We start from the raw sequence: 25,211 nt of genomic DNA, 5'->3' as shown, positions 1-25,211 counted from the left end.
GGATCATCACGGATATCCGGAACCCAACAATTCAGCCACGTGCAGGTCAGCATGCCATGGTACTTGACAGCAATTGTGGGTCATGTAATCTGCTGTGCCTGACGGCCACGCAGTCTTCAACACTAAATAGTATCCGTATCCGGTACATTTGAATATAGTGAAGTGCATACACACTATCCCAGATTACTGCCACACCCGCTCGGCCACTTTCTGCACCAACTGCAACTTCTCCCACATGTGCTCTTCCGTCATTCCTATTCCCCGACCATAGCTCACACTCGAGAAACCACACTGCGGACTCACTCCAAGCGAGCTATCGAGCACCTCTTGCCGACTCCGGCCTTGCCCCTGTGCAATCACATCCGCCGCTTCATACACTCGCGCCTGCAGCTCCTCTACCGTCTCCAATTCCGGTGCCTTCGTCGACACCACTCCCAGCACCACGTTCTTGCCCACCGGCAAATGCCGCAGCGGCTGGAAGTCTCCTGCGCGCTCCGTGTCATACTCCAGGTAGAACGTGTCGTAGTCGAGCTTAGTAAACATGCGTCGCGCAATCCGCTCATACGACCCGCTGAGTACGTGCGTTGACCCGGGCATATTGCCTCGACAGAGGTGCACTCCGACATGAAGATCTGCGGGTCGGCCCCGGAGACTTTCGTTGTGCGCCCAAATATACAAGTCCAGCAGTTCATCCGGGTCAATCCCATCCGCCAGACACCCCGATCGCATCTCGTCCGTGACAAAGAATGTCATGGCCGGATCGTCAACCTGAATGGAGCGCAATCCCGCGTCGTAAAGGACCCGGTACTCCCGTGCAAAGGCCCTTGCAAGGTCTGCAAAGTACTCTTTGTCGGTCGTGTACGGACTAGACGCCGTGAAGGCGGCCCCTGCGCGCAAATGTTGGTGCTGCCAAGTGATAGATGGCATGCTCATCTTGCACTCCTTCCACTGTTCCTGTGGCACCAGACTCCGCAGGTGCTCCCAGTCGGCCAGGTACGGGCTGCGCACGTGCTGGATCTTACCCACAGCCACGCAGGCATCCCGTTCCTTGATGCCCAGCTTCTCGAGCGTCTGCACGGTCGGAAGCCCCGTCCGGTAGCCTGCAGGAATGGGGACCTTGGTCAACTCGAAACCCTCCAGGTTCTCAAAAAATCCGGCATAGAAGATGGGCCGCTCAAACTCTCCGGTCATGATAGGGCGCACCTTGTGCGCCTGCTGCTGTTCCACCACCTTGGCGATCGCCTGTTTTGTCACCTGCTGCACATCTTCCGGCACGTTGGTTCGGGTGTAGATGTGCCCCAGTCCGGCGGCGTTACGGGCAGCCAACAGCTCCTCGGGCCGCATCAACGACCCGATTTGTTCTGCGCGGAATGTAGGAGCCATGATAGCTGAATGCGTTGCCGATGAGAATTGAGGCAATCATTCCCATACAGATCCCTTCTGTCAAGCTCAGTTAAATAGCCTCAAATTCTTATTCAATGCGGGGAAGGAGGGGCTGAGCGGTCTCGGCTGTTCGCAACGACCGACCGAGCAGCCCACCTTCAATGCCTCTCACTCCCTCAAATGGCAGTTTTGTCCGAGCTCAACAAGACAACAACAACAACCCCACACAGGATCATTTTTTGTCTGATTCCACGTTATCCGGTTTCTCTTTAACCACCTTGAGTGCCTCCAAAACCAAGTCCAGTTTCCGATGGACTTCTCCCACCTCCCGTCGTAGATCTCGGACTTCTTGCACCAAAGCCCGGGCCAGACTGTTCCCATCCACTTCTCGGCGCGCCTGAGAAGGACTGGAAGGGGTGATCTGGGGTGTATCCGCAGTCGGCGGTCGCAAACGCTTAGCTTGGTTGAGATCCTGCGTACTAGGATCGTCCGGTGCGGGCCGTTTAAGCGACGAAACCTCGTTCTCGCTCGTTTGTTTCAGTATCTCATCCTCCATCGCAATCCATTGATCGATCACAGTCGTGAGGGCGTTGGGTGGCTCCGCGTGGACCTTTCCAGTCGCGATGTCGCGTCGATGCATCCGACGCTCAATACTTCGGTCCGTCACGATCTGCTGGTAGGATGGGGGCGAGAAGTTTCGACCCGTGAAGCTGTTCATATACCCAGCCACGTTGTCCCAGAATACGCTTCGGTTCGGGTTGGTCAGGTACATATCCTTTCGCTCGATACAGCCTTTGAAGAGGATGATGAGCTCATTTTCGAATAGCATCCGTCCGCGCCGTCGCGCAGCCTGCATGTCGGTTCCATGCGTGGCTTCGCTATAAGGGGAGAGGACCTGCGGAGGTTGTTCATGGGGTGACGGGGCTGGATAAGGGTGGGGAGGCGTTTGCTGCCAGGGCTGGTACTGCGGTGCCGGAGGATGTGTCGGGGTTTGGGCCACGGGCTTTGTATTCGGAGCATGTGGAGTGGTAGGAGGCGCCGGAGTAGCGGAGAGGCGATACAGAGGCTTCCGCCCGGTCAAATCCAAGCTCTTAGTGGGAAGCATAATTGTCAGTCGTGCTGACACGTCGGGGGCGGAAGTTTGAGAGGCAGCAGAACCGGTGAGGAAGGATGATTGTTTGTCCCCAGCTCCATTGAGGTAATGGCGGGGAAGAGCTCCGTACGTGATTAGCTGCGGTTGCTATGAGAGGCAGTAGCCGCCGATGCAGCTGTCGGCAATCTCAGCCTTATACTTGCCGCAGCATGGCCATGGCTGTCGCGTCTGCAGGCAGTAAGGAAAGAGCTATCCCAAGTGAGCACGCGACGTGTCCCTGACCAAACAAAACAAACAAGACAAACCCATCCCCAAAAATACGGGGACCGTCAAGAATACTAATGACCGAATATCAGGGGTTGCCTTATCGGGCAGAACCGTTCCGACTAGATTGCTCCACCAATGACCACCTTCCATTTAACCGACGCAGCTAGTCAAAATAAGGAGAGATTAGCAGTCACCGTTCACTTCTATTGGCTGTCTTATCCGCAATCCCTGTATCTCCAACCAATAAGCACAAGAGAACTGCCATAACTGCCGACATCCATGACGCAATTGGCCGTTCTCGATCAAATCACAGCCGTTCCTTCTGCCTGCCAGATCGGGTGCCACAACTTTGCGACGAACTCTATGATTACCAACTTCGCCTCACTGCTGATTGCCATTGCAACAAAAGTTAACTTGCTATGCTGTGCTGTGTAACCCTCCCTATCTCCTTCATCATCACCACCACCACCACCTACCTCATCGCCTCCCTTCCATCGATCGATAACTGATAACCTCCACTACCTTTCTTTCCCTCCCCATCAATGCCTCCCATTAATGCCCCATTTCACCCTTGACGACGCGGCAACCCAATCCCCCACCGGCCTAACCCGACATCTCAACACCACCGTCGAAGAATATGTCTTCCCTATCCTCATCGCCCTCTCATGGTGCAATGCCATCGAGCTGGTCATCCTCTGCCTCAACACCTTCAAACGCTACACCGGCACCTACTTCTGGTCCCTCCTGATCGCCTCCCTCTCCATCATCCCCTTCAGCCTCGGCTACCTGCTCAAAATGTTCGGTCTGACTTTCACCAACTACTTCCTCGAGATCTCCATAGTCGGCGTCGGCTGGGCCGGCATGGTCACGGGACAATCCCTCGTTCTCTGGTCCCGGCTGCACCTCGTGCTACATCAGAAGAAACTCCTGCGCGGCCTCCTCTACCTGATTATCTTCGACGGGGTGCTACTACATTGCTCGAGCGAGGGGCTGGAACTGGCGGTTAATGCGATGCCGGATTCTCAGCCTGTGAATGTTGCCTTTGGGATCATGGAGCGCATACAGTTGGTATGGTTCTGTGCGCAGGAGCTGTTGCTCTCGGGGCTGTATATACGCGAGACGGCGAGGATGTTGCGCATGGATAGTGGGGAGTTGTCCAGGAGTGTATTGGTGCAGTTGTTGCTGGTGAATGTGGTGATTATTGTCTTGGATTTGTCGGTCGTGGGGATTCAGTATGCCGGGTTTTTTACGTTCCAGGTGACGTTCAAGGCTTTGGTTTATAGTATTAAGTTGAAGTTGGAGTATGTTATTTTGGGTAGGTTGGTGGATGTCGCGTATGTGAGATCGCAGGTCGATACGCCGAGGTTTAGGTTTTGATGGATGCTTTTTTTATGGTTTTGGAGTTTTTGGTTTGGTTATATATATACCCTGGGTTTTGGTTTGGAATTTTTGTTTGGTGGTTTGATTATATACTTGTGTTATGCCTATATACTTTGTATAATATCAAAGTTTAGAGAGGAGGAGACACATGATGATCTTCAGATTGGTGTTGGTTCTTCAGACAATTCCGATGAAACTCTAGCATTCGGGACAAGCCTAGTTACTTTGCCTTTTAGTCTGCTCATTCCAATACATTTATTTTTCGCGCTCACACTGCCTTTCCTACTTCATAAAGCCATACTACCACTTGTGCCAGCCACCAAAATCAGGCCTGATAGGAAAAGATGTGATAGAAATAAATCATGTGATGCTGTATTAAACTCTAATATAACAAATAGTATCTATGTGACTGCAGCCAGTCGGTATATCATCTAATATCTATGTACCCAAATAATGCATGTCTAGCTCTTCCCTTCAATGCCCCCCTCCCCCTATTTACATCGGAACCTCCTATCTTGCGGTCTACTCCGACCGTGCACTCTTCGTCTTCTTGCTCCGCAACTTCATCATCAAGAACACGAGTCCGTACGACGTAATACAGAACAACGCTGTAATTCCAGTCTGTAATGTATCGATTAGCATTTAGTCTCATCTCTTGCCAGTGTTACACTTACATCTCTCCACGAATAGTACTTCTCCTTCAAGTTGAAGGTCTTGGCATAGTCCGAACCCATCGAGTACTGGCAGAACGAGCAAGTGTCGGTGGCATTCGCGTCCAGGAGGTAGCCCGTCTGCTCGGAGATGAACTCGGCCATGTACTGACCACACGTTTGTCCGGACGGGGCGTTGAACTGAATAAACTCCGAAGGCTCACATTGCACCTTGACATCCCAAAGCACCTCACCCAGAAGACCTCCCACCAGGTAGGTGAAGGGGTCCAGGTAGTACATCCAGTACCGCCAGAATGGGGTGATACTCTCGTAGGGCACAACGACACCACAGAAAGCGATCATGCCCGCGCCGATGAGGATGGGGTTCATGATGGCGGCGAAGTATTCGTTGGGGGCGTAGGCCGCAATAGCCTGTCCGATCGAAGTGTACAGGAATTCGTAGACTATATTGGTCAGTTCCGCTCGGTTCTGCAAAGGAAGTGTACGTACAAATCATCTGCAAGTACATGTGGCCGGAGATGTACGCATCAACGGGCAATCCGGCAACAAAGTACCAGCATGCGAAGTAGAGCGTGGCGCAGATAATCAGGTAGGGGATTTCCGAAACTGCTTGAGCACCGATGAAAGCGATCCAGTGATAAGTTTTGGACTGGATTCGGTTAGCGAGGGTTGATGATGGTACTGCTCGCAGGACTTGCCTTCTTCTCTCGAGTCTCAAAGATATCGCGATTGTGCAGGAAGAACGGCTGCATCTGGTTGATACATCCTGGGGCAACGAAGATGAAGTTGAAGATAGCAAACAGTCGAAGTTGTAGCGCAAACGTTCCATCTCCCATCTTCCAGAAGGTGAATCCACTGAACAGCGCGGCGAAGACGTGCAGGATGATTTTGTTCCACATGTAGTCCTGTTCTTGTTAGTTGATGTTCCCAGTCATACAAGCATCTAAACTTACCGGTGACCGCCATAGCTGAACCATGAGGCGATGCAGCACCATCTTGAACTGAAACCATACCGGGGTTGCAAAGTTGCTTTGGTCTTCCACATAATCGGCATGTGATTGGCCCTCCTTGTTCAAGGCTTCAAGTTCTGCAAGAGCGCGCTCGCGCTCCTCAGACCGGCTCCACACATCAACCCAATCAATAGGCTTCTCGGTATTACCTTGAATAACCTCCACAATGTGTTCCGCGGGGTTCATGTCAGGGGGACAGGGTGCCCCGTTCTTTGCAAAGTATTCCAACACTTTGTGAGACTCCTCGCCAGCTGAAGGATGTTAGATTGAGTCTAGGCAAGCAGGCGATGAACTTACTCTCTCCGAAGTAGGTCATCTTTCCGCCCTTGGCAAGCAGCACTAGCGAGTCAAAAGCATCGAACAAGACCGCTGACGGCTGATGAATGGTGCACTGAAAGATGTGAGATGCTGCCAATATGCAAAGATGGACAGACTTACCAGCACAGCCTGACCACTGTCGACCAGCTTTCTCAGGAACCGGATAATGTTGTAAGCAGACTGTCCATCAAGACCGGAGGTCGGTTCATCCAAGAAAAGAAGCGTTGGCTTAGCGACTAGTTCAACACCCAGTGTCACTCTCTTCCGCTGTTCGATGCTCAAGCCAGCCCCGGGAACTATAATGTCAGTATCGAAAAAAGTATTTGTTGGAAGCCGTCACATACCTCCAATCAGGGCATCCCGGATGTCGCCGAGCTCCAAAAGATCAATGATATGATCAACATAGGCAATCTTCTCTTCGCGTGGTACGCTATCAGGTTGACGGAGAAGAGCGGAGAAGACCAAGGCCTCTCTCACGGTCGCGGTACCTTCATGAACATCCATCTGTTCGCAGTAGCCAGTGGTGCGCTGGAAACTGATACCTTGAGGCCGACCATCGATCAGGATGGATCCGTAGATCTCACCACTATCCTTGCGCTGAGCCAATACATCGAGCAATCTTTATCAATCAGCTTTGCATCATTGTGTCACCGTCTGATACCACTTACGTAGTCTTTCCCGCACCAGAGCATCCCATCAATGCTACCAAGTTACCCGGCTTGACATATCCAAACACCTGGTCCAGCAACTGTTTCTTCTGGCCATGGAAAGGAACGTGGTAATCAAGGTTGCTCCATGTAAACGTCGACTGCTTTCCAGACTGCGCAAGAACAGTTCCTTCAGACTTTGCCGAGACGTTGCTCTCCTCGTCTGGCTTCTTGCTCTTGGCACCTCGCTTGTAGAGAAGGACAGAAGATCCGGCGCTGCTATTGCGCAATTCAAATCCAATTGCGGTCAGGAAGATGAAGAATGCCCAAAAGCCAATAATAATGCCGAAGCTTCGCCAGACATGGTGATAGGTGTAATTGTACTGCTCTTTGATGTAAGCGGCACCATCAATAATACCTTCCGAGTTGCTGCCCTTGACGGTGCAGCCGCGGTAGGGGGATGAGCCGCTGGGGTAGCCCGACCCATATGGGATATAGTCAGGCTCGACACAGTCAAGTTCGAGGCCAGTGAACTCGTTAGCCATTAGCGCCTCAAAAGCATATGCACCCGGGTTCAGATAAAATATCCAACGGAACCAGACATGCATTTTCTCAAAAGGAATAAGATATCCTGTTTGGATTAGTAAAAATCCAAAAAAAAAGTAAGTCTGACAAAACGAACCTCCGTAGACGAAAAAGACAGTTGAAAGAAACCCGGTCATCTTGGACGCATTACCAAACTGTTTGCACAGGGCACCAATCGCACGGAACATTTGCATGAAGCACAGCGTTTGTACGATAATGATGATCCAGTACGTGAAGAAGCGGCCTGCGTCCATCTGCATCGCACTCATGAAGTACAAAATCAAGGAGAAACAAGACACCTGAACCAAGACGATAGGGATATCGGTGATCGCATTGGCGATAGCAAAAGCTGTCGGTCGGTAGAAGCCAAACCTCTTCTGCCGGGAAAGGATAGGTCGACCCATGAACGATCCGGTTGTTTCAGACATTGTCTCGAGGAGGAAGTAAAGAACGGGGAAGAAGAGAGCACCAGGACGCAGGAAAATTGAACTGCTGTCGAGCTTGAGGTTGTAGAACAGACTGCCGCAAACAAGAGCCTGCAAGATGGCAGAAACCACCTTGATGGCGATTGAGAGCTTGTCACCGGCCAGGATCTGGAATTGACTTTAATAATGTCAGTTTAGCTGCTATACTTCGAGTGACAATGATCTTACCGAAGGGTGCAGCTGAGAATCTGATCCCACAGACCAGTCGTATAGACACTTTGAGGTCGAGGAACATGCTGCTTTCTCTTCTCCATTGCCACTGCAAGAGCCAGATTCTCATCCTCGTTGACCAACTTCTCTGGCGGCTGGATGTCGTTCATCATCTGAGAGTAGATTGCACTCTGGCGGTAACGAGCCTCGAACTCAGCGGGCGAGTTGGGAACCTTCTCTTCCATGCCGGGGGCAACAGTCCGTTCAGTGACCACGGTAACCGATGTCAAAAAGTCGGCAATGTTGGCTCCCTTGGGACAGATGAATCCCATGTCTTCGAAGTAGCCCCGGGCCAATGCGCGCGGACCGTAATAGGTGACAAGACCTTCCGCTAGGACAAGGATCTTGTCGAATTCATCGTAAATACCATTTCCAGCTTGGTACATGGTAGCCATTATTGTCTTCTGGTTTTCGTTGGCCTCGCGTCGCAGCATGCGAGCAAACTCAACCGCTGTTTTGGAATCCAGACCGCGAGTTGGGTTATCCCAGAATTGAACAGGACTCTAATATCGATCGTAAGTATTCTGTCCATGGTATATGGGAGAAATATCAATACCTGTCCAGCCATCACTTCTGCCAAGGAGACACGCTTCCGCTCACCACCAGATACACCACGGATGAACTCGTTACCAACCAATGTCTTCTTTGTGTGCGGAATTCCGAGAGATTCTAGAATACCGTCTCTTTTCTCCTGGACGTAGTCCTTTCGGTCATGCAGATGGTCGGGTCGTTCCCTGGGAACCTTGTTTCGAAGAGCAAATTTCATCGTCCGATTAACGGTCAACGTGGGGAAATGCACATCGTCTTCATTGTTGAACATGATCTGCTGCCGGTACTTCTTCGCCTGTTTGTGGTCCATGCTTCCATATCGAGTCTCGCCGACAACTTCGTCGAAAGCTTCGCGATCATTGGAGATTACGCGAAGGAATGATGTACACCCTGAACCTGGACGTCCCAGAACGAGCAACTAGGTACAGTCAGTAAGCTTTCAATCTCTCTGGTCACCTCGTTTCTCTTACCATCTCTCCTGGACGGAGTTGGCCAGAGATGTCCTTGAGGATGGTCTTGTCAAAATTATTAGCATTGGTCAGAGCTTGCTATCATCTCAGTCCTACCCTCTTTGGCCTTTGACTCCTGCTAAACCACCCCAAAATTTGCCGTGGATCGGCCACTGACAATAGTGTATCGCCTAGGGCGGCATCGGGGGCTGTGACATTCACGCTAACATTTCGCCACGTGAGCGTCAGCTGTTTTGGAATAGAGGAGTTTCCGGGCTCAATGTCCACGGTCTCTGAGGATGATGAAGTGTCCATCCTGAGCAGTAATTCCACTTGTCACAACTAGACGGGGCCGATCAGTCAGTATATCCGTTGTAGATCCCGCACGCCGCTGGTCAGCATACCTATTGACCACAGTCCATGAAACCAAGGAACTAGATGACAATTTGGCTCAGGGACTCAAATGTAAGCCTTCCACAGCCATGGGCGTTCAATCTGTTATATTCCAATATTTTCTCCCTCAGGAAACAAATATGGAGACAGATTAATGAAAAAGCGCCCTCCGTAATTCCGTATAGCCGAATCACCTTGAGGCCGTAAAACCGATATCCCCACCATGAGCTCTTTCCGCAAATCTCATTCGCTGGGAAGTAAGATAAGATCCACAACAGAATGTTTTCGGTATGGCATCGACGGGGCCGGATATAGAGATGCAGCAAGAGGTACAGCATCACGTCAATAGCGGGCTGCAAAATTCGTCGTGTCTGGAAATATTGTCCGCGATTACCGACGACAATCAAGAGCCAGCTGGCAATTAGTCTTCAGTGCTCTTTCTGAGCTTTTGGTGGGCCAACCCCACGATCATTTCAGTATGGTTAGGTCTATTCCACATCCCAGGGTGCACAGCACAGCAACCACACTTTTGCCTCGCTGGACCTCTAGATGATGTCTCGCAAAAGTGTCCGAAAACCAGCTGCAGTAATGCATAGATAGTTTGCGTCATTGTCTCTTGGCAGATAAGCTATCTGGACAGACCCTCAGGGCCAGGAACAACCTAGTAAGGCTCGGATATAGCCAGCTAGCAGGTGGGTACTTTCGGAACTGTTTAGGCTGTGGAACTCATCGAACCCCGTTCCTATTAATCAAACCTGGTCTGGGCCCCTTAAGCCATCCGGTTCCTGTTCCTGTTTCAGAGCTGAATCAGTAATCAGAGTGCAACAAGTTGCTTGTTTGTTCTCAATGGTACCATGACAACTATGTGAGGTTGGCATCCCAACATCATCAACTGAACCACCATTCGACCTATAACATCTGGGTATTTCATCCGAATTTTTCCGCCCGTTACCAATAGATGGGCGACCAGTATGTCCCACCGTATCCCACGTTTAGACAGCCGGCAGAATGTGATAAATCCGACGGCAGTAAGGAGAGACTTCTCACTTTAGGTCCGCAGAGACATCAGCCACGTCATATTTGTCGAGCGATCTTTTTTTCTTGCCGATTGGGTTGATCCTGATCGCGGATACTGAGGACATCGTAAATTTCTCCTCGGAATAATAGATTGTGAAAGGTGAGAGCATCGTTATTTGTTAGTGACCAGGTAGTTGCTCCACTTAAATGGCATGAATCACCTAAGGGAATAGCAATTTAAACGTTATCAAACTATAGTGAGGTAGAGGAGTTAGTGTTGTTGAAGAGTCACTTGGAATTAAAGTATTCTTTTAAGTTCAGGGAGATAGGCAAGAGAGGAGTGGTGCCATACATGGGGTGATGGTACAAAACACGTGGGGGGCGCGTCCACTTGGGTCACGGGCCTTTCTCATCAACCTACACTCTTTCCTCTCTCCGCAGGACGTGCAATTGACCATCTTACCATATCACTTACTAGTAATCCTTGAGTGGCAGTGTTTTGTCTCGATTTTAGAAGCTACCGGGGGGGCGATTTTTGGAGCTTATCAATTCACCGGTGGGTTTCAGTTGGCTTACTTGCTTCCTGTGCATGCAATCTCGGCTAACAGAATACTGAAGGTCATTGTAGTCATTAAACTCTCGAAGAAAACTATATACAAAGATCTATTTCTTCTTATCTTGCGCCTGTGTCGCCGTGTTGACTTCAAGCCTCTGTGCCTGAATCATCTGGTCGATGGCATCCTCAGTCTTCAAATACGTGCGGTTTCCTTGTACGAACCAGAATCCAACGGCGACCACCAGCATCACTCCAAACACGGCGATCGCATAATTCATATCGCTAGGTGACGGGTTCGGGGACCCGGGGAATAGGAAGAATACTGTCGTGATAATGCAGTAGATGATGCTGACCCAATTGATCAGCGTCCCCCACCGTCCCAGATGGAACTGGCCGGGTGGAAGCTTATCGCGCCCAACTACCAGAAGGGCAGCAATGGGAAGACCATATGAGATGGTCAATGCGATCGTACTAACACTCAGGATCGCATCGAGCACCGTGTTAGCGAAAAGATAAAGAATTCCGACCAATGCAATCCAAAAGCCCTGGAACCAGAGGGCTCGTGCCGGAACCTTCCATACCGGATCGACCAGCATGAAGTATCCGCTCCAAGGTAAGCCACCATCTCGTGCAAAGCCCCAAGTTAGTCGGGAAGCGGTCGTTAGGATACTAATTCCCTGGCCCAGGCCATTAAAGATAAATAAAGCGATGAGTGTGGCCCCACCTTCCAGGCCTACTGTCTCCACCATCAACTCCATGAACGGCAGGCCGGTTGGAGAGTTGATGACCTCGTTGATGTCCTGGATGCAAAACAAGCAGACCATCATGAAGATAAAACCAGTGATGGCCCCCATGAGTACGGAAAGCCACATAACTTTCGGGGCATTGCGACGCGGGGCGGGAATCTCCTCGACCATATGAATAACGGCATCAAAAGCCGTAAGACCATAAGCGGCCTGCACTAGGCCCGTGAACCAAACGACCCCGTTTCCCCAACCGGTTTCGTTCATCCAAGCTCCAAAGACGAAAGACGCTGGTTGGAAGGAGAGATCTTTCTTCACGCCGACGGAGATGAGCAGCGCAAGTGACAAGACGACGAATAGGCCGGTAAACCATATGCCGACAAAGTTGTTGAGCCATGGGAGGACCTTTTCCTTCCTACAGCCGACTAGGTTGATGACAGTTAACACCAGAACTGTGCAAATGTAGACGACGAAATTTAGCCACCCAGTGCTGGCCCCGCCCCACGAGTTATCGAACATGACTTTCATGCCCAGGAGGAACTCGGCCATGAAAGCAACCTGGGACGCGGTCAAGGTCCACCAGCCGAACATGTTGATCCATGCGCACATGTACGAGGTGAATCGACCCAACGGGGTGTCCCAAAGTCGAAACACCCAATACGCCTGGCCCAGAGCGGTCGGCATACTACTGGTGAGCTCTCCAAGCGAAACTGCGACACACAGGTTGCAGGCCGTGACCAGCACGAGACCCCAAAGAATGGTTATGGAGCCGCCATTGGTGAGGCCGCTATCCAAATCCTGTGCGAAAGTAGAGTAGGTGCCTGGTCGCAACGGTTAGCTGCCGTTCTTGGCGCCCCGGTGGATGCAGCGCGCACAGAGCACACGAAAAATTCCGACGATCGGGCAGGACTAACCTAAGACACAAAACGCGAGAGACAACATGCTCCAAATGTCAAATTTTCGAGTCATGGCCTGGTCATGGCCCATGGCCGCAAGATCGTGAGCATCTTGAACGCTCTGGTCGACCGACTGGATCGGTTTGATCGGCCCGTTGTTTTCCAAGTCCATCGGCATCCGGAAATAAAATGGATGAAAATGCACAATCACAAATAATCAATTCAGCCAAGCGGGAGAGCAACGAGATCGATGGACAAGTTGTGCACCCAATTGTCCATTTTCTGCAAATTCATATAACTGGCTTTAGGTGCTGAGGGGACGGTTCATATATGAACAAGTCTAAGGATGCAAGGGCATGGGGATTCTCGGGCTTCCCCTCACAAGGCCAGCATGCTTAGTTCGGAAAGGTAAGATGGTTATCAGAATGATAATGACCAAGTTAATGATCAATTGGTCATGGAAGAGATGCTCGTGAGTGGACAAGATAGATAAGTTGTCGATAAGTGAAATTTTTTTTTCCGTCTTTGACTTTTGACTTTTGCGGGGGCTGGTTTTTTTAGGCTCGGCAGGACTTCCCAAGTGGGGATGGCAGCTTCGGGCATCCAAAGGCTCGTTGCAGTGACCGAGGAGCTCGACTCTGAGCAGCGCTCAGACAAGCTACGGTCGTGATATTTGCCTCGTATACTCATTGTATAGCAGCGGTTTACTCTCAGGCGACCACCGCCTTCTTACGGCCATGGGTCCTATCCGGCCTTTCGGTCGCCGTGCTCAAAGCATTCTCCAATTTAAGGAATTACCATCTTCCCAGTCTGCTATAGTCGCTCTCTTAAAATGGCAGCTACGTCTATCAACTCGCAGGCCGCATCGAAGTTTCAGCTCGTCCCTGCATTCCTGGAATTCGATCCCAGATCATCATCGTCAGTCTCTCCGTCACCTGTCCCAATCGGGCAGGTCTATGCGGAGGCGATAACCGCGTCCGGGGCACTGATTGTCGATCCATCCGAACCATTATCTCCCCCCTGATTAATTAAGATGCGATATGTGGCGAATCCTTGATATTATGGTCAGTATCAGAATTCAATGATGAGTTGTCCTCATCCCAGTCGCTCACCCTGAGACTCAACAACCCACATTCAAAGACGCAGTTGTTACAGAGGTGTCTACAGTGTTCACCCCAGCAGGCGTTGTGGTACCACTAGCCCGAACTTTGTTACAGCCGACTTCCGATCCAAGAGAAGGGGGGATAATGCGGGGTGCTATGCTGCGGCTGCCTGTTGGCGGCCTGGGCTGTCGATCGAGGTGTCATACATTGGAAGAGAACCCGCTAACTGTGGCGACCTGTCCGACAACGGAAATCGGTTTTCGATGGTGGCATCCGCCGAGTACACTCGCTAGCTGTTCTATCTGATAGGCTAAGAACACCGAGAACATGCACGATAGCTGCTGATAAGGCCGTTGTGTGTGGCTTTCAATAATTTAACTGCCGCATGCGGCCAAGATTGTTGATCGCGATTCGCCCATCGACTTTACCTCGTGCTACATATACGAAGTCTGCATCCTCGTATGCAATAGCGGAAGCTTACGGCTACAAGCCAATTCTTACATGCTGCAGGGTTTTTAAGTCTAGTGTCTGAGGGTTCGATTCGAATATTCGAAGCTTTCTAGGTGCTTGACTGACTTCACAGGGGCTACGATGCTTTCAACTTCCAGGCACATCATGACATCCTACAGACACAATAAGATCGGGTCCCTGGATCTACCGTTATTCATGCTCTCAAATGGCTAACAAATGCAAGCCGGACCAGGATGGAAAAGGCAATTGCCATTCCACACAGTGACTGGATTAATCAGCATAAGTCTATCATGCATAGTTGTTTTGCAAGCCCCAAAGAGTCTGGACAAAATTAATCCCTCATCAGCGAAGGATATGCGACACCATTCACGGGGTCGGCTCTGGCAGCCTATCAGCGACGGAATGTGTTATGGCGGCACGTAGTTTACCCCAATGAGTGCATATACACGACATACGAGGCACAGCACTCGCGATACGATATATAGGCTGCGATATCTCCAGCATCGCATAATAGCTCCGAAATGATGCCCTGACCAATCATATCATGATATATGATGAAAATCTCTCTGCGTAAATGGGGAGGCGAGTGCCAGGGACCAGTTGCAGACTTACCTTCGCATCCTGATAGATTGTCCCTGCGGTAACCCCTGTCTTCAGGTCTACCTATGGCTGCGCTAGTCAGCTTAGCTGATAACATTACTCGAACACACCATCTGTTTCGTCTTGAAACTTGATAGGTGCCCAGGTTATTATCCTACCTATCGTTCACATCCATGAGCGAAAGCGAAACAAAAAAGCCACACATGTACAGATGCTGTGACTTCTTGACGACTAATTTATTGTCATTGTATGTAACTCGCAGCGTATTTCGACGTTGCGGTTTCAGTACACGCAATGGTTGGTTTGTAAGAAGATGACCGTCACCGCTTTTATGCATGAGCCAAGACAAATCGAGACACATCCCTGGCCATCCCTGATGGGGCTGACTCTCCAGGCCCCTCGTTTATTTTCATTTGATTCTCCGACATCTTACGGCCGGAATGTCTCCGAGTTCGGAGTCAAACATCTTTATCTACGCTGACTTCGACCTTGAAGCAGTATGTCGTCGGGCGAGCACGCTACGACAGGGTATCTCCTGTACTTGTGATCCCGGTCAACGCCCTGCCTCAGGAAGCTTCAACTGGGCTATATTTATCCTTTTCGAAGATGGCATACAATGGGTTTTCAGATCGCCACACCCGAGGACATTTATGCCTCTTGATGTTGGGGTAAAGCTACTAGCAAGCGAAGCGGCTACACTCCGATACCTCAAAGCCCATAGCGATATACCGGTCCCGGAAGTATATGACTACTGGTATGCACCCCTTCAAAACACATAGTTCGAGGTTAACCTGCCGTAGTGCGTCGTCCGATAATGACATTAAAGTTCCGTTCATCCTTATGAGCCAAGCGCCTGGCTGGCCACTATCAAAAGTCTGGGTGTCAGCCGGCTCTCCCCTACCTAACCTAGATCCTTCCAAAAAGGCCAAGATCATGACCCAGCTAGGCGGTATCACCTGGAAGCTCTCGCAGTTACGACTTGATCAAATTGGCTCACTCTATGATGACGATGGAGCTTTCAAGATCGAGGAATGCCTCTGGCGCTGCTATATGCTACGTGAACGATTTCTGTTAGAGGGTCAGCGCGGCCCCTTCACTACCGACGCAGACTTTTACGAAAGCCTCGTTTCCAAATTTCTGGAACAAGCAGAGTGTCTGCGGTTATCACATCATTGTTTTGTGGCCCCAGTTCCTTCGAGAGATGACTACCAATCCGACAAGCAGTATAGGCAGGCTGTGGATCTGTGGAATGACTTTGTCACTGTCGGCAACAAAATCGACTCTGCGGATAACAGGCTGGATTACATCGTTGCAGGTGATGCTCTCCGCGACATTGTACGCAAATTTGAACTCCCAACTCCAAACCCGGGGACATTCCCGCTATGTCACGCTGATCTTAGTGTCAATAATATCTATGTCGACGATGACTACAATATTACTTGTATCATCGACTGGGCGTTCACATCATCTGTTCCTGAATCCATGCTGTTATCCCCACCTAGCTTGCCGCAATACGGCGACAAGATAAGCCCAGTATTACACACAGCCTTCATCGATGGCTTCCAGGCAGCTATTCCCGAATCTACTGAAGAGAGTACGGTGCGCAGGTACCACGAATCCCTCAAACAAGGCAGTTTTCACTGGAACTTGAGTCGACTCCTCGGTCTGGACTCTATCGGTGATTACAATCTCTTTGCTGCAGTTTGGCAATCTACCTATGGTCCCGAAAAGGATATAGGAGAGTTCTTCTCGCAACAACGTCGCTCACCTCACTACCTCCGGCTTTATGACGAGGTTCGTAAGGAAGATCGCCCACTTTGGAAAGTTGAAAGAGATGAGGAGGACTATTTTCGGAACAAGGTGTTTAAACACACCATAGCTAAGAAATTGACACTCATTTCCGAGTGGAAAGCAAAGTATACAGCTGACAGCCCGCGGAGGACTCGGCAAGATATGTTCGTTGCTTCTCCGAATTTGTGGAAGTGGATTCTGCGGTTCATGGAGAACTGGAAGGAGATGCTTGATGCCGATGCCGAGGTCAAAAAAAGAATTCCTTAGGGACCTTGCTCTGCGCGGATAGATCTTGTCTTCATCTGTATTGGGTAATTCAGGGTATGCCTTCGCTCGGTTTACAAATTGTTGTACGAACCGGGGGACCTTTTCTTACTCTGGAGAAACCTCAAGAATGTCGTCTTAAGCTCCGATCTTCTCGAGCCAAACTTCAATTTTATATACACATCTGCGTCAGATTCCTTTGGGGTATCATTTTCACTACGAGTGACTTGTTCAGAGCAATGCTAGATTTCACTTCTACTTCTCCGAGAGATAAAATAGTTTACAATAGACAGAACCACTACAGCCGTCTTGATTCATTCTTTTCCCCCGGCTTGGACCAGGCTGGCAATTTCAGGACACGCATCTGATAAGCATATCTTCAGACATCAATTCCATCTCAGTCTCAATAGGAAGGCTCATATCTTCTTAAGAATGCCCAGTCAGCATCATAGTGGTTGTGATCCCTCTCGACCAAAAACAATAGAACAAAAAAAAAATAATAAATAGGCAATAATGCAATAAGGGCACAAAATACAACCCAACCCAACCTCTTAATGTACAAAGAAGACCCAGGAATAAAACCTATCCCTTCCCCATCCTGGATCTAACCTTATCACAAACCCAGGCTTCTATCCTACTCCAGCCATATAGTTATTGCAAATAACGCTTTTATTTCAAGACATACATACCACTCCATATGATAATCAAGAATCACCAATGTCCCCTTCTATAACAGAAAGCTCCACCCACTCTTTTCCTGCAGTATCTACTTTACGAAAATCTTCCTAACAATTGCAGTTATAAATATTCTAAAATATTATAGAATATTATTACATCCCTCGTGGTTGAATTGGCATGAGTTCCACTGCTTTTGAATTCCAACTAGCCGTGTTTGGTTTAGTGCTATACATACCCACAATTAGTCTCCCTCTCCCTCCTTTCCCCTCTCGGAGGTGTGCTTCGTTATAGATATTTTTGTAAGTAGCAGAGCATGGCTAGTAAATTTTTATTGGTAAATGAGATATTGATAAAGTCTCATGTTATATTATTATATTCTTGGAGTTGGTTGGGACGGTCATGGAGGGAATCATGAGCGATCGGTGAGGTGCCGGGTTTTATCATCCTCAGGAGAAAATATATATCGTAGTGGTGGTACTGTTCTTCACTACTAACATTTCACATTTAAGTTGTAGTCAGAATTATCAAACTACTTGGTCTGTTACTAAGTGTATACTAGTCATTTTCACTTGTTCAAATAAACGCTGAAGCTACTCTGAAAGGAAAAATAAGCAGGACATGACGCGGTCACGTGGTTGCTGAGTATAAAAGGATGGGAATTGTTGGACACGGTTTATTGTTTCTAGACAGCGGCAGCTATTCGGCGGAAAGATAATTAATAGCCATTGGTTCATGAGCCTACGAAATTCTTATTCTTAAGGTGTTCAGCACAGCGGCATTAAAGTCTACTTACGGGTGTACCGGCAAACGCCATGTATCCGGACCAAGAAACCCCAACAATGATGCGATAGAGCTATGTAGCGTCCTGTAACCTGATCAGAGTAACATAGTTACTCTAGTAGAGTCCCAATAAATGTTTACTCTTCAGGGTCAGGTTGAACCCCCAAGGGAGGTTGGTTGAACCCCTGAAGGTCGATCGGCACCACGATGACTGCCCTCAACGTCAGACCGATTTGTAAGCCACCAACAGCGGGGCTCCAAGACACACTTTGAGCTTCGCACCACCAGGTCAACAACCCCTGACTGGCACATTTCCCTCTATACAGCATCTATCGGACAATTCTACACAGCCCATCACTGCATTACTACATATTACGGGGCCTTGAAGGAGGAGCACCAGTGTAACCATCCTTACGTCATACACCACGCGCACACAATGACCAAAATCGGGGTCTTTCCTGCAGCAGGAGGACTGGGGACCAGCATCCTCAAACACCTCGTCAAGCTGGTGCCTGCATCGGAACTGATCCTGATCGCCCGCAAGCCAGATAATCTCGCAGAACTCACGCGGGCCGGAGCTACCGTCCGACGGGCCGACTATGAAGACCCCGCCACGCTAGAGCGCGCCTTCGATGGCATCGACGCCCTGATGTTGATCTCGTATGCCTCGTTCGAGATCCAGTTCCGCTTCGAGGTAGGTTGCCGTGATGATCTCGCGCCGCCATGATGCTGATCCGAGACAGGCGCATAAGAACGCCATCGATGCTGCCCGCCGCAGCGGCGTCAAGCACATCTTCTATTCGTCTCTCGCCTTTGCAGGCGATCTAGAGGAGACTAGCGTTGCGCACGTGATGGGCGCCCATCTGCGGACCGAAAAGTATTTGGCCGAACTTTCCGGGCACATCACCTACACCGCTATCCGGGAGGGTCTGTACTCGGAGTCCTATCCGATCTACACCAGCTGGTTCGATATCCACCACCCCGCAGACGAGATCGCGATCCCTCACTCCGGCGACGGACCGGGCGTTGCGTGGGTGAAACGTGACGAGCTGGGCGAGGCCACGGCGAAGCTGATTGCAGACTATGCCAAGAATCCGGCGGGGTTCCCCTACCTGAACCGCGTGCTCTTGCTCTCCGGCCCCAGGGAGATCTCGCTGAAGGAGACTGTTGAAATTCTCGGCCAGGCCGTTGGCAAGCCCCTCCGCTTGCGGGAGATCTCTGTTGACGAGTATGTGGCTTTGCCGCAGCACGGATCAAAACACACCTATCACGGTATCGATTTGACAAGGGAATGGGCAACCGCGTGGGATGCGATCCGTCGTGGGGAGACGGCCGTGGTGTCGCCGCTCTTGAGGGAGATTTTGGGACGAGAACCTGAGAGTTTTGAGACGACGGTAAAAGCGTTGGCTAGGAGCAAGTAGATAGCTTACCACAATTACTTTGATCCCATCCTGTCTTTGCATGGCCAACGGGAAGCCTGTGAGGTAACTGCCGCTTGTGTCGTAGATCTGAAGTCTCGTGCGGGGGATGCCCCTCCTAACCGGCATCCCATCTGCCGAAGTCGATGAGGTCGGCCTTGCACCCCCGACGACAGGATAAAGTCCGATACACTCTTTAGCAGCACGTTGATGACCGGGAGTAGGTTTCCTGCCGCTGTGACATAAGACGCAGGAGGAACAACCGACACACCCTGCCGTCATCCGGGATAATTCTCATCCGCCCTCAGAGTGAGGTCTTGGACCGGTTCCCCCACGGCATCGTACAGTAGTGCACCCGCCGGGCGGATAGCAGCCGGGGTGTGCTGACCTCGAGCTGGTTTCTGGGAAATTGGCAAGCCCGGGCCCCGCGGCAACCCAAACTTGTGGTGGTCAGAGCTTGTGGATCTCGGTGACGCCGTTGCAGAACAAGATGAGGCTCGACTAGATCTAATCAGTTCAGCACACTGGTGGTGCTCTATCCACATTCCATGTAGACACGTCTGACGCAATTGTTCAGCACCACGTCTGAACCTCTGCAGCTGCTCAACATCATCATCGCGCCAATCCCAGGCCACATTTGACGTTCTGGTACACTCATTCGTTTGTTCACATCTTATCGGTATCTTAGTTCAGCTAACAACATAATCAGCTGTAAGTCGATTGAGAGTCATCGTGTTGCGGGGTTACTATTCTGGGCTGGTGCGATGAAGCTAAAGCCTAACCTTGTTCTCACAGCCAGGGGGGCACCTTAAAGCGAACATTAATAATGTCGAGCATAATCCTGGATCAATTCTGATCAGTCATCACCCAAATCGGTAGGGCTGACCAGCACTGGCCGGTGCCTTATCCGAAACCATCAGTCAGATGCCGTCCACCCTCGCCGAGTTTGACGTATACAGAATCTGGTGGCCCAAGGCACACCAGGCGTCTCGTGCGTCGGGAAAGTCCTAACCGGAGACATGCTACAAGGTCAGCTGCCAGATGAACCAGAATTGAGTCATGAGAACAAGAGCAATCCCAGTGTCTCGGGCGAGATGATCGGGCAGAGCTGGTCATCAAAATCACCCGAGGGGGGTAGCAGGCATACGACCGACGACGAGAATTCTTCTGCAATCCTTGGCGATCTCAAGCCACAGCGAGTGTATCGCAGAGCATCGTCGCACTAAGGAAGGGGTTCTGAAGATGCCGGATCACACCACTGGTGGCATTGCAGCAGACCCTGGGCACCCGGTATCCGGTCCGCCTGGTAAGACTATTTGGGGGAAGGAAATGTTGGGGGGGAGAGAGCAAAGAACCTTACTCAATGAGGTTATTTTCTCCACGTCTGAAGCCGAGAAATTTACTAGCGTCCGCGCTGGACCAGTGGGTAGTGTGGTCGGAGATTTTATGTATGTCACTTTTCGTAGGAGAATTTTTATTCTTAGGACGCTGACTATAGCGCCAACCGGGTTGGTGGTTCCGAGGGCGACTTACCGTGGATAGATTCCGTCAATAGCGCGCCAGCCAGCCCTTATTTTTGCCAGCTTTTGTGGTAGCGGGAAGAGGGGCGATGGAGACCTCCCGAGACGTCATGGCGGGTAACCACAGCTAGGAACCTTGGGCGGATTCATCATCGTTGCGATTATCATTAGGTCAAGGGAATTGGAGGAAAAGGAGGTTGCGAGCACTCCCAATATTCCAGGAGACAGGCTAGACCCCTCGGTCGGCTGCGAGATAGTGTGTGTGAGAGAATAAAATGGGAGGCGATGCAGTCTGTCTCTCCACCTGGATGGGGTTGCTGTGGCCCACTGACCTGGTCTGTGTTCCTTCGGAGTACCCGCGGGAGATGGAAAAAAAAAGGGACGGAGGGAGAGCTGAAGAGAGTAAAGTAGATACTGTAGTGGATTGGGATAGACCGGGATAGTACATCCATAGTATGGCTAATCATGTACTGCATCGTGGTCAGAGCAGGAGTTAGCTGAGTTAGTAGTAAGCGAGACGGTCGAAAAATTGAGGATGTGAAATGCCGATTGTTGGCCACCTGACTGGTCGAGATGGACAGTAAGGGGTACTTCATTGCCAATGACCGTTTCGTGATTGGTGGATGCGACCATCCTGGGGGAATGAAAACATACCTAGTACTATACATACATCATCGTATGTGGCAAGTAGTATAGTACTTTGACTCTCCAAGATGATTTTGTTTGTTACACCCAGTGTCGTACAGTTCGGTTTATTCAGGGAGAGACTCGGGACGGAAAGGGAGCTGTGCAGGTGGTCTGGCTTGTCATCTGTAACCCCGTCATTGCCTCCGACAGATTACTACCACTTAGTACTTGTGTATGGCTGCCGGAAGCGAATCAACTGTGAGCATAACAATTTGCCAGGGAACACAAGGGACATACAGGAGCAGCCATGAAGGCCAGAACAGACCCACTTGCGGCCGCAATTGAGGGTACCTGAACTATGGCGGCCTAAGGCAGCTGGGATTGGCAAACACTACGTAGACAATATCCAGACACTACGAAGATACTAGTATTGCCCCTCGTCTAGTTTCAGTCTATGTAGGTGGCCTCCATTTTGAGGTTTACCACATGCATCGGTCATGTCTATGAAACGAAGTAATCACCATGTGCCGAACGGATGAAATAACTGCAACAGGCAAGCGAGCGACATTGTGGTCGCCTCGTGAAGAAAATCTAGGCAGGCAGGGATAAGATTAATTCCGCATTTGACTGTTGCCATTTTGGTCAGTGAGTTTGAGTGTATGGAGTAGGAGATGGAGAAGTCATGTTGGACAAAGGGGAGTAAGTAGGAAAAGGGAAAATAACAGAAAAATCATTTGTCCAGCTGTTCTTACTTCTGTCGAGTTTCCTCCTCGTCCGGCCGAAGATGTCGGAGCCGAGACTCGGCCGCGGCGGTACTTGGCGGGGAACTAAACCAGAAGGGGGATAGCCAGCAAACGAAAGGGAAGCCAGTCCAACGGTTGTGCATCGATCGATCCACCGATCCCGCCCTCCACGGCTCTCCAATCCGTCCTTTTCTCTTGATTTTTTCCTTTTTTATTTTATTTTGATTCTCCTATTGTCTGGCGGGAGTCTAGTACGTACTCTACTGAGCTGTAGTTTGCCTCAGCTCTCTCTCCTGCTGAGCTTTCCCCTGCTTCCCATTCACTCCCCCCCAAATGGGCCTTCCGACGGCAGACATCGGAGCCGACCGAGGCTGGATGCCCTGCATCCGGCTGGGGTGATCTCTCGGTGCCCCTTCACCGGCCCTGTGCAATTATCGTTTCGACAATGGTCATGGCTTTTCTTGCGCGTCTCCAGTCCAATTATGCTGGCCCTCATTATTTTTCGCTGGCCGTGGATTTTTCGACCGTTGCAAGCCATTACATCATTGCGTCTCGGCTGGCCTGGCGATCGGTTTCTGACACCGGCTTCTCCTGAAACCTTCCACCTTTATATAGTCCATCCCCCGATGTCTTCTACTGCCTAGCATCCTTCCGATCCACGGTTCAATATCAGACAGCTTCTTTATATTTACCCTTCTCTTGCCTCCTCAACACTTCTCTGCTTGCCACTCGACCTTGACTGTCGACTCGACTATCAAGTTTGCCTCCCACACCAAGTACTATCAGACAATCCACATCGTCATCCATCCAGTTCAACCCCATCCCAAGTCCACTAGTATGGCATACCCTAGGCCCGATTCCTTCTCGTTAGACGACGAGCGGATGTACAGCATGAGCCATCCGAGCCCCCTCACTCGTCCCAATGATACCTTCGCCAAGGGACCCGATCCTCTGTCGGCTAACTGGAGCTACGACAATGCCATCGATCTGTTCTCCCTCAACACCATGATGCCGGAGACTTTCCCCTTGGAGATGTCCAACGAGATGATGAACTTGGACCCCAAGGATTTTCCCGCCGACTTCTTCGCCCCACCCCCAGATATCAGTGCGTTCACCATCTCCAACCACTCGGGTGAAGATGCTGCCTCCTGCGGGTCTCTCTCATCGGTATGTCTATTCCATCGGTATCGAATGGTGAACCATAACTAACATGTACTCAATAGGACCTCGACAGTGATGATCAATCATGGTCTCCTACCTGCCGTGTCTCTCCCATTGAGCCTATCCACATGGAGCTGCCTAAGCCTGCTGCTCGTACTTCCAAGACATCTACTCGTCGCAAGACGACGTCTCAACCGAAGCCTCGCGAGGTTACCGCGACAAGGTGGTCATCCAGTCCGGAAATTACACCGCAGGACTACCCCGCCACCAGTGTCTCACCCCCGCCCGCCCCCTCCTCCCCTGCCGCCAACAACACCGCCCGCAAGACCACCCGCAGTCTCTCCAGTGACTCCAACGCCAGCACGGGTCAGGCCCAGACCACCACCGGCCGCAATGCGGCGAAGCGGGCGGCACACAACATCATCGAGAAGCGGTACCGCACGAACATGAACGCCAAGTTCGTCGCCCTGGAGAAGGCGATGTGCGGCGGAGTCCAGAAGCCCACCAAGGGCGGCTCGGCGTCGCTGAAGAAGTCGGAGATCCTGACCAATGCCATCACCTTTATGCAAGAATTGCAGGATGAGAACAAGGCGCTCCAGAAGGAGCTTGCCATGCTCAAACAAAGCATGGTCCCGAACGGGATGTGGCGACATAGCAAGGGGAGTGAGGCGTTTCACGCATAAGCCCAGCGGCGATGCGTTGTTTTGTCTCTGCCCAGATATCCTCTTGTAATGACCGTCACGTATATTGTATAATAATGATGATTTTCTTTTCTTTTGTTCTTTACATCTTACAACAAGATCTGGGAGTTTGTTCTATGGCCCTCTCCTGTCGTGGGCGGCGAATTATGGGATGAATTGGTGTTGTGTTGATATATACCCGGAGATAAAAAGTTCGACCTAATCCACTCACTACTTTACAATATTTTCTTATATCCTCAATATTAAATAATGTAATTCTACAAAGTAAACACCCACGGCAAAAATAAAAAAGAAAGACCTAGACCAGGTTACCCGTCCCTGGACCCATCCCATCCCATCCCAACTAAAAGTTAACCCATCTACTCCATCCGTTACACCGACAAGGCGCAAACCCCGCTCGCCCCCCCTCCTCCCCATCAACCCAATTGATCCAGCCTTGCGAGATCTCTCCAACAAAGTAACAAGCCAGAAGCCTTGTAGATACCCAATGGACATTCATAAAACTAATTTATAGAATAGATGCTACTCCGCACTAATTTCCTAATTAATCAATGAATCCACCAATATGCATTGAAATTCAAACCAGCTTGACACCGACACCCACACACCCTCCCAAAACAAAACAAAAGAAAAAGAAAAAGAAATGTTTCGATTCTAGAACGTCCTGGCTGGCCCGACCGATCCAGACCGGCCGATAATTCC

At 50.4% G+C, this 25,211-nt stretch overlaps 8 protein-coding genes across 8 annotated transcripts; 4 read left to right on the top strand and 4 right to left on the bottom strand.

Annotated features, from left to right (window-relative positions):
• Positions 1-183: 183 nt before the first annotated feature.
• On the bottom strand, positions 184-1,383 carry AKAW2_40940S (cobalamin-independent methionine synthase II family protein; the record flags this gene model as incomplete). Its single annotated transcript, XM_041689325.1, has 1 exon — positions 184-1,383. The coding sequence occupies one exon, from the start codon at positions 1,381-1,383 to the stop codon at positions 184-186; it is 1,200 nt and encodes a 399-aa protein (XP_041543020.1).
• Positions 1,384-1,615: 232 nt separating this feature from the next.
• AKAW2_40939S (uncharacterized protein) lies at positions 1,616-2,488 on the bottom strand (the record flags this gene model as incomplete). Its single annotated transcript, XM_041689322.1, has 1 exon — positions 1,616-2,488. The coding sequence occupies one exon, from the start codon at positions 2,486-2,488 to the stop codon at positions 1,616-1,618; it is 873 nt and encodes a 290-aa protein (XP_041543019.1).
• An 810-nt stretch (positions 2,489-3,298) lies between these two features.
• On the top strand, positions 3,299-4,120 carry AKAW2_40938A (uncharacterized protein; the record flags this gene model as incomplete). The annotated part of the gene is made up of 1 exon (XM_041689321.1): positions 3,299-4,120. The coding sequence occupies one exon, from the start codon at positions 3,299-3,301 to the stop codon at positions 4,118-4,120; it is 822 nt and encodes a 273-aa protein (XP_041543018.1).
• Positions 4,121-4,645: 525 nt separating this feature from the next.
• Positions 4,646-9,362, bottom strand: AKAW2_40937S (putative ABC multidrug transporter; the record flags this gene model as incomplete). The annotated part of the gene is made up of 14 exons (XM_041689320.1): positions 4,646-4,744; positions 4,798-5,237; positions 5,284-5,443; positions 5,493-5,699; positions 5,748-6,055; positions 6,102-6,195; positions 6,243-6,418; positions 6,467-6,741; positions 6,791-7,400; positions 7,452-7,957; positions 8,008-8,552; positions 8,606-9,016; positions 9,069-9,113; positions 9,165-9,362. 14 exons carry the CDS (start codon positions 9,360-9,362, stop codon positions 4,646-4,648), a joined length of 4,074 nt encoding a protein of 1,357 aa, XP_041543017.1.
• A 1,758-nt stretch (positions 9,363-11,120) lies between these two features.
• On the bottom strand, positions 11,121-12,830 carry AKAW2_40936S (putative amino acid permease family protein; the record flags this gene model as incomplete). The annotated part of the gene is made up of 2 exons (XM_041689319.1): positions 11,121-12,577; positions 12,671-12,830. 2 exons carry the CDS (start codon positions 12,828-12,830, stop codon positions 11,121-11,123), a joined length of 1,617 nt encoding a protein of 538 aa, XP_041543016.1.
• Positions 12,831-15,266: 2,436 nt separating this feature from the next.
• On the top strand, positions 15,267-16,884 carry AKAW2_40935A (uncharacterized protein; the record flags this gene model as incomplete). Its single annotated transcript, XM_041689318.1, has 2 exons — positions 15,267-15,580; positions 15,627-16,884. 2 exons carry the CDS (start codon positions 15,267-15,269, stop codon positions 16,882-16,884), a joined length of 1,572 nt encoding a protein of 523 aa, XP_041543015.1.
• A 1,891-nt stretch (positions 16,885-18,775) lies between these two features.
• AKAW2_40934A (SDR family oxidoreductase) lies at positions 18,776-19,760 on the top strand (the record flags this gene model as incomplete). The annotated part of the gene is made up of 2 exons (XM_041689317.1): positions 18,776-19,033; positions 19,083-19,760. The coding sequence occupies 2 exons, from the start codon at positions 18,776-18,778 to the stop codon at positions 19,758-19,760; spliced, it is 936 nt and encodes a 311-aa protein (XP_041543014.1).
• A 3,724-nt stretch (positions 19,761-23,484) lies between these two features.
• AKAW2_40933A (uncharacterized protein) lies at positions 23,485-24,491 on the top strand (the record flags this gene model as incomplete). Its single annotated transcript, XM_041689316.1, has 2 exons — positions 23,485-23,814; positions 23,871-24,491. The coding sequence occupies 2 exons, from the start codon at positions 23,485-23,487 to the stop codon at positions 24,489-24,491; spliced, it is 951 nt and encodes a 316-aa protein (XP_041543013.1).
• Positions 24,492-25,211: the final 720 nt, after the last annotated feature.

Source organism: Aspergillus luchuensis, chromosome 4 (assembly GCF_016861625.1).
Source record: "Aspergillus luchuensis IFO 4308 DNA, chromosome 4, nearly complete sequence".
NCBI lineage: Eukaryota > Fungi > Ascomycota > Eurotiomycetes > Eurotiales > Aspergillaceae > Aspergillus > Aspergillus luchuensis.
The sequence above is the reverse complement of the archived record's forward strand: the minus strand, read 5'-3'. Positions and strand labels throughout refer to the sequence as shown.